The 8,095-nt window shown below is 60.3% G+C and overlaps 2 protein-coding genes across 2 annotated transcripts in view; both read right to left on the minus strand.

Annotated features, from left to right (window-relative positions):
- Window positions 1-820, minus strand: part of MNEG_7309 (hypothetical protein) — a gene marked incomplete at both ends in the record, with an annotated part of 2,458 nt that extends 1,638 nt beyond the window's left edge. The window contains one exon of the mRNA XM_014044219.1: window positions 1-820. This exon is cut by the window's left edge and continues 341 nt beyond it. Within this exon, the coding sequence (XP_013899673.1) occupies window positions 1-820 (820 nt within the window).
- A 2,148-nt stretch (window positions 821-2,968) lies between these two features.
- MNEG_7310 (hypothetical protein) lies at window positions 2,969-4,856 on the minus strand (the record flags this gene model as incomplete). The annotated part of the gene is made up of 5 exons (XM_014044220.1): window positions 2,969-3,368; window positions 3,826-3,973; window positions 4,113-4,161; window positions 4,367-4,558; window positions 4,725-4,856. The coding sequence occupies 5 exons, from the start codon at window positions 4,854-4,856 to the stop codon at window positions 2,969-2,971; spliced, it is 921 nt and encodes a 306-aa protein (XP_013899674.1).
- Window positions 4,857-8,095: the final 3,239 nt, after the last annotated feature.

The following is an 8,095-nucleotide window of genomic DNA, read 5'->3' on the forward strand; positions in this document are numbered from 1 at the left end:
GCGTGATGGCGCTGAGGGCGGTGGCGGCGGCGGCCAGCCCTCGCAGGTAGCGACGAGCGCTGACGTCAGCGGGGTCGCCTGCTGCAGGCGTCGTCAGCAGCCGTTCCACCGCGTCCAGGATGCCATAGCCTGTTGGGGCCAGCGCCATCGCGGCAAACGCGTCGCCTGCGGCGGCGCTCGGCGCCATGAGGAAGCAGATCGCCTGCAGCGCGTCAGTCGCGAGCACGTCGAGCTCGCGCGCCTCGTCAGCATCCATTTTGCCCGCCACGGCGCCAGCGGCGCGCAGCAGGCTGGACAGCGCGGCGAGCGCTGCCGGGTGCGCGGAGACGGCCGCGCAGGAGATGGGGAAGCTGCAGAGCACGACCAGCAGCGCGGCGGTGTTGGCGCGGACAGCAAAGTCTTGATGGGACAGCGCTTTGAGCAGCAGCGTGACGATGCCGTGCTCGGCGATCACGGCCGCCACGGCCGCTCGCTGCTCATCGCCGCACGCCGCAACAAGCAGCGCCAGCACATAGAGCCTGTCGTTCAGTCGAGGGTCGTCCAGCCGCACCCCGTTGCCGCCGAGCAGCACGCGCGAGCCGTCGCCGAGCGCGGCGACGGCGGCCTCCCGCGGGCAGCGGCGTGAGAGGTGGCTCAGCAGGGCCTTGACCAGCCGCAGGGCTGGCTCAAACACCTGGCTGCCGGCCAGGTGGCGGCGCACGACCTGCATAAGAGCCTCGTCTTCCGCAATGCGCTCCGCCGCTGCCGCCGCTGCCGCCGCCGCCGCCACGCTGTCTTCGCTGCCGTCCGCCTTCGAAGCTGACGACAGCACCCCAAGCATCAGCAGCGGCCCGTACGCACACTCCTGTGTCCCTTGGACCTTCGCTGCAGCAATGAGGACGCCAACTGCATCCTCGGGCGCAGCAAGCAGGGCGACCGTCACTGAGGGCCTGCACTGGCACAAAGCTTCAAAGACGTTGCACGCGAGGTTGAGCGAGACGCGGCTGAGATCGCCGCGCGCGGCCAAACGCACGAGTGCCCGGGCGTATCCTGCGTCGGCCATCTGGCGGGGGGCATCGGCGGGCGCAAGCAGAGCTGGTTGGTGCAAGCCGCTGCGCTGGCGAGCAGCACCATAAAATGAAACGAATGTACAGGCCAGTTCGGTTCCGGGGGCGCGCTGCGGCGCCCGCCGTCCGGCGCCAGCGTGTGTCGGCCGGAGCAGCGGCCAGCGTTCCTTGCTCCTCCTCCTTGTTTGCAGCAGCAACACCACGGCCGCGCACGCACCTGCCGCAAGCAGCTAGGCGCCTCGTGAAAGCAGGCGCAGGTAGCGATTGCCAGATCCACCTCCTGCACGCTGGCTGACTCGTCGACCAACATAGCCAGCAGGGATGCCACTGCCGTGGGGCGCAGCTGCAGCCCATGCGGCAGCGCCGCGCATGCCGTGTGTATCTTTTTGCCGGCGTCCAAGAGCAGGCGCCGTGCTTTTGAGGCGCCGGCCCTGCGGCGGGTGGCGGCGCGCAATGCTGGGTCGCAGACAAGCGCGAGCGCCGCTTCCACGCGGTCCGCCACGGCCTGGGTTGCGGGATCCATAGATGCGTGCGTTAAGGTTTTGTCGTACTCCGAAAAGCTGTGATTTAGGCAAATTCACGCCATCGCTGTATTACTGACAGCTGTGACGGAGATCTGTCTGTTCGACAAACATTTTAAGGAACGGAGCTGTTCTGTTGTAGACGAAGCGAATTAGCTTATACATATGACCGCCATCGTAGCATGCATGCAACGACGGCATGCCCCAAACAGCAGAAGGTGCCTGTGATCATGTGACCTGCTGCGGCGGCTCCTACTTGGCACAGCGTGCGCGAGCTGGGTCGACTGCGCCACTTGCTTGCACCTCAAAGCCTTACATTGCTGTACAGCGCTACATAGCTGAGGCAGTTGCAAACGAGTCATACAAGATGGCCAGGGACTCTTGAACCCATCAAGTGCAGGGGCATGCGAGCCACCGCAGCTGCGCCGGGCAAATCCCCATCACCAAACAGCAGGATCACGGGAAGGCACCTAACTGCGTACGCAATTGTGATGTTAAGGGTGGGCCAGCCAACACTTCCGGGCCAAATAGTCGCAGAAAACATAGCCAGCCCCCAAACGCTGTGCATACATGTAGTAGGTGTCGTTGAAAGGAGGGGCAGAGTTTGCTATGCAGAGTCCATACAGGCAAGATCGCCATGCAACATCCATACATATACTTGTATACGCGCATCTGGGCCGGCACCAAAATCTGAGCAGTAAGCCAGCGGGCAACGCAGGTTGTAAGGGCATCAGTGATGGAACTCTCGGGCCCTGAAGGCTTCATAAACATTCAAACTGTGCCTTGCAACAGATGAGTGCACCTGAACCATGGGTGCACAGGTCGCAACACAATGGGCACCGGAAGTGAGACAAACTGTTGCCTCCAGATTGGATGAGTCAACACGTTGACCAGTAAGCAGTACGCGGACAGGCATCCGTTGACCTGACGGCTCTGCACGGGTGCACAGCATTGCACCTAAAGAAGCCGCAATCGTGTCTCAAATTATTGTGATACTTGTTGACAAAACACGCCCTCCAACAAAGCCATAGCATGTTGGTTGGGTGGCACACACTGACGATGGTGCACCCCACGCGCCAAACGCGTAGGCTGGAATGCGGAGTCATGTGCGGCATGCTCCTGTCAGGCGTGCGCCGACAATGCAGTGCCACCAGCTTGATGATGCAGAACCAAACGGGACAGATCAACCGCAAGGCTCTGGTGCACTTTGCTTCAGATGACGATCTTGAGTCATTTGACCCCAAAGCATTTGTTGTTTGACCATAAAGATCCCATGAGGTTGAGTAAGGCCATTGGGTGCTTGCCGTGTGATAGACTCTTAGTTGTTTTGCCGCATGTCCAACCATGTGGCCGAGAACCCCAACCAGGGTGTGCACACATGCGGTGCATCTCAAAGGCGGGCTAGCAGGTGTCCAGCAAAACACTAATGGTCTTGGAATCACTGGTTGGCTTCCAATCCAGGCTGGTGGCAGTCCTTCCCGCGGCGAGCGCGACACGGTACAGCGGCGCGGCGGCGTCCGTCGTGTCGGCGACGCCGCCCGTAATGGTAGCCCCCGCGCCCACCGTCAGGGGTGCGCTGCACCCTGACGTCGTGCCCGGCAGGCTGGTGACTGTGATCGCGGTGACCTTATTGGTGGCCGTTGACACCGCCAGCCTGTATAAGAGGTTGCAGTTGTCGCGCTGCTCCCTGAGCTTAAACAGTTGCTGGAGGTCGTCCAGCTTGAGGGAGCGGACGGGCCAGGTGACGCAGGCGGTGACTTTATGCAGGACCGCCTCCACCCAGCGCATCACCAGGCTCAAACTGCGCATAGCAAGGTGGAAAGCCGGCCCTCAGAGCTCAGACCATGTGTGTTGCATGCGGAGTGAAGCAATCCTGCATGCGAGTCGATTGCAGAGAGCAGCAGAGGACAATCTTGAGATTTGCGCGCTTGTTCACGAACACTGACTTTCAGGGTTGTGTGCACGCTGCCCGACGTGTGCACAAGCATCTCCAGTCCACAAGAGCTTTCGCCCACGCACCCATCAGACTCGATTCTCAGGTTGGCCTGATGCATCATGTGCCTGCATGTACAGTTTGTGCCAGAGGCGTTGCGCAGCCGTGACGCCCCCGTTAGCGTTCACGACGACAAATGGGTGAGGGCAGGCCAGCGCGGCAGCGATCATTTGGGTGTGATTTGACCCCGCCCTTCCGCAACAATTCACAACGTGCAAGCAAGCAGCCGCCGGCGCTTGCTCGGTGCGCCCTGGAGCCGACTCACGGGTCCTTGCGGAGGGCCAGCACGTTGGACAGCACGCGGGTGGACTCTCTGGCCAGGATGGCGTCGATCGTGTAATCAGTTATGGAGGGGTAGATGCCATGGTACAGCGCCACGTTCTGGGCCACTGTACTGCAGTTGAAGTAGATCTCTGGAGTTGGTGTGCGTGCATGTAAATGAGGGGGGATTATCGTGCATGATCAGCAGTCAAGCAAGAGCCAGGGCTGAAACCCGGTCTCAATCACATGCCCGAGCGTATTCACGGACACCAGACTTCAGCCTGCCCACACCTGCAGCCCAGCGCGGCAGGATGGCGAAGTTGGCGAAACCACTGGTCGCCTGTGGAGGGGTCCATAGATGTGAGTTCAACTCATCTGGGTGCTGAGGCATGCTGTCACATTGGTTGTCAAATCTGCAGAGAGCGTCTACTCCACCTGCAGGCACAACAATGCTGGGCAGGCCGCCGTGCGCCCTCATGATGGGGCTGAGCTCGTGCAGTCAACACTGGCAAACAAGGGTGTCCTGATCAGCACAAGCACTGCACCTGTGTCGTGTAGAGCATTTGGTGCACGTTGTTTGTGTTCTTGAGGTACGCCCATGTGTTGTCCCCCACAGCGCACTGCAGCCCGTTCTGCCACAGCCCCTGCAGGGTGTCCCCGTTTGACAGGCCGCTGATGCCCGGGGTGACCATGCACTGAGAGCTGGAGACCGTCCTGGGTGTGAGGCCCAGCTTGTCCTGCAGGGAGTCGTGCGTCGGCCAGCAGTGCAGTGGACGGGGCAGGTTGTGTTGAGGACGAAGGCGAAATCACCGTCTACCAAATTCTTTGATTCTGCTCGCGCTCCAAGGTCAGGGGCAAATGGCGTCTGTGAAAATGCACGTGCCTGCTTGCACCCTGGCTTACCGCCATCTGCTTGTTCAGGGAGAGCTGCTGGGTGGCGTCGTATAGCGTGGCGTTGTCCAGAGTCTCGTGCGTGAACTTCACCAACGGAAGAGGTTTGCGTGCATAGGGTCCCCGAGGGGGGCTTGTCAACATGGCCGAAGCGTTGATACAAGAACTGGCATGTGGGGGTCATGCAGGACACTGGTTCCCAAGATGACGCGGCCGTTGCTGCAATTTTGAGTCAACCTTCCCGCAGCGGCAGCCGGGACCCGACACGAGCTGTTGTCCTCACAGTGTGGCCGCTCCACCAATATCCCCCAGCACAGCAGCCGCCAAAGGGTCCTGGCTGATCGTCGATTGCCAATTATTGGGGTTGAAGTTGCTGGGCAGTGGCTGCAAGAAGAGAGGGGGTCGCAGCATAGATGGCAGAGGTGTTAGGCATGAGGAGGAATGCAAACGGTGTCAAGTCCTGCGTATGAGGGTGTGCTGCTAGATTGGCTTGTTCAAAAACTCAAGCCAAGGCCACCACCCCATACAAGGCGCTTGCTGGGCCCACTCACATTTGGCACTCTGTTGGTGCCAAAGCCCGCAGGCTTGGGCCAGTCCTTTGTGCAGTTTCTGCAGAAATCGGGCTGCGTTGTGGGGCAGGACGCGTTACTAACCAGCCAGCAGGAGCAGTTGAGGGCAATGTACTGGTCGCTGCCGCTGCAGGACCCATCGTCCACGGCCAGGGCTGTGCGTGCGTAATCAAGGATCCCGTTGCCGTTGAAAGGGAGCTCGATCCTGCGGCCGCCGTGCCAAGCGTCAGGGAGGATGTTGCAGGGGGAAGCCTGAGAAGCAGAGAGGCCAAGTAGGATGGCAGGTGTGCATTACGTGAAAACAGAAACCCGCAAGATCAGTGGGTTCATCGGCAGCCTGCGCCTGGCTGTCCGACCCTTGAAACTTCAAAAATCATCGGAGCAGCGCACTCCCGCGACACGAAGCATGCTGTAAGAGAGCAGCATGCAGGGTGTCCCATCCAAAACCCTGCTGCGCGCGCACTTGATGGACGAGCCGGCAGGCAACGAGATGCCGCGGATTGAGTTTGGGCGCCTGAGGCTGTCCTGCCAGGCGATGTGGGCATTCAGATCTGATGGGCCAATGCGGGAAGTAGGTGTTGGTGTCGTCCTGGTATGTGGACAGGAACACGTCATCAGTCTGAGAGAGCCAAGAGTAGGGTAGAGGGAGGGCCAGGTGGATGCTGGGTTAGGTGATTGAGGAGAGGGGGTCAAGGCTCAAGCTTGATGTTTATGGCTGTCACAAAGCATCACACAGCATCCAGGTGTGTGGTTTGGAACCCACCCCTCCTTGGTGGTAAGGTGCTTGTGCAGCATGGCATGTTGGTGGCAGCTGGCGACTTAAATTGCACTGTTGGCTATCTCTTTTCTGGGCCTGGCACTGCACTTGCGCTTCTGTGCACCCTCTCCTGTAAGGCCGCATCCGCAAACCTATGCGCTTGCCTGCCCAACTGTCAAATATCCAACGCCCAGAACGCGTATGTGATCACCTGCACAGTCAGCAGAGCGGCCCTCTCCCCGGGAATGATGTTTTGGGTTAGCCACGCCAGCGCCATGTGGCCCAGCAGCAGGCATGAAGAGCTCCAGGCCGCACAGCCGTGCATAAATGACATCGTCTCTCGCCCGTCATCATACCTGCATGGGCATCGTTTGGGGAAGGTTTCCCGGGGCATGGGGGCGGCCCAGGAGCAAGAGGGCGGCAAGTTGAGGGACTTGTCGTCATCAATCAGGAGGCGTGCAACCCCTGCTGCACTAATAAGGTACACCCTGTGCCAACTCGCTTCGCAGCCAGGCAGCAATGCAGCCTGATAACCTCTCCAACGATACCCCAGCACTGGATTGCAGCATCTGGGCAAATCGCTCACGTGGTCAGCGCAGCCACGACGCCGCCGTCAGAGTCTTGAATGACGATGGGCTGTACCGAACAGTTGGTTATAATGCTGCCCGCAACGCCTGCCGTGCCGTTTATGGCGGGGACATTGTACAATGTGCACTGGCCAGAAGGGAGGCCGGTTGCGGGGCACCTGCGGGTCGGCACGTCGAGCCCAGGATGCACGCCCGGGCAAGCGGGGCCGGGATGGGATACTGTGCAGGTTCGCCCCTAAAGCAGGCATGCAACCAAGTGCATGTGGGAAAGGCACTCTGCCCTGCGGCAGAGGCGTTTGGCGCCCTTGGTAGATGGCAGTCAAGCACGGTCAAACATGCAACCTGCCAGCTGTCCAATTGGCCGGCCTTCCCGGGTCTGCACCTGTAGATGCCTGTGTAGTTGAGCTTAGCACTCCCCAGGTTGATTCCCGACACGCCCACGGGGGTCACGGCCGTGAGAGAAAACAGCGAGCCCTGATCAGCAGTGCAGGTCCCGTAGGAGCCATAGCCGATGGTGCCCAGCCAGATGTTCACGTGCAGGCTGCGTGCGCCGGTGCGGCGCGCAAAGTCCTACAGGGTGTCGATCTCCGCCTTGTTCATGAGGCTGGCTTCCTCCAGATGAGGGAACCTGCATGGCGGGCGTGATGCATTCATCGTTCAGGGGCAACGTGGCCAAGGGGCATGTGCAAGGTGTTGTGGTCAGATGCCATGCCCAGTGGGCACGGCGGGCATGCTCGGTCTTCAAACCCATTGCAGGCCTCGGGTGTGCTTGACCCCTGGACGCTCTCCCCCGTCTCCCCCGTCTCCACCCCTTTCCCTGGGTTATCAGACCTCAGGGATTCTCACATAACATAGGAGGAGTATCTGGCTGAGCCATCAGCGTTCCACAGCAGCGTGGTCAGGTCTGGCTTTGGGGGGCTGACGTTGTCAACGTCCCAGCGCACGATGTCGTAAGGGGTGCCATAGCCCTTGAAAATCGCCTCGAGAAAATCGATCTCCGTGAAGCCTGTTTAAAAGGTTAGTCGCAGGGTTTGTGATGGGTTTCTCATATAAGGTGTGGGGCTGCTTTGAAACTGTGTACGGGTTCTGCGGCCCCATGTTGGTTGACAAGCAGCACGAGCCGTCACTGCCGCAGTGAGGTTGGCAGGTTTGCGCGGTAGCGCTGATGCCGCTGCGCGCCCTGCACAGGTAGCCACCATGCTCTGCGCGTGCACCCATTCGGCTTGACACTTGGTCTGTTGTGGGTGAGGCATTCCTGGCTGCAGCTCTGGGGCAGCCCAGTCGTGAAACAATGCTGCCTTTGCGCTCAAGCAAGAACTAGAGTGCACAACAGGTTTCGGTTGGCAGAGGTTTGAACCTTCAAGCTCACCAGGAGTGGTGAGGATCAGGATCTTGTGTTCGATGTAGATAGTATCTGGCCGCAGTGGAGTGGGGCTTGGGGGTGGGGGCAACGCCGCCGCGGGCGAGGGT

Source organism: Monoraphidium neglectum, assembly GCF_000611645.1.
Source record: "Monoraphidium neglectum strain SAG 48.87 unplaced genomic scaffold scaffold01281, whole genome shotgun sequence".
NCBI classification, from domain to species: domain Eukaryota; kingdom Viridiplantae; phylum Chlorophyta; class Chlorophyceae; order Sphaeropleales; family Selenastraceae; genus Monoraphidium; species Monoraphidium neglectum.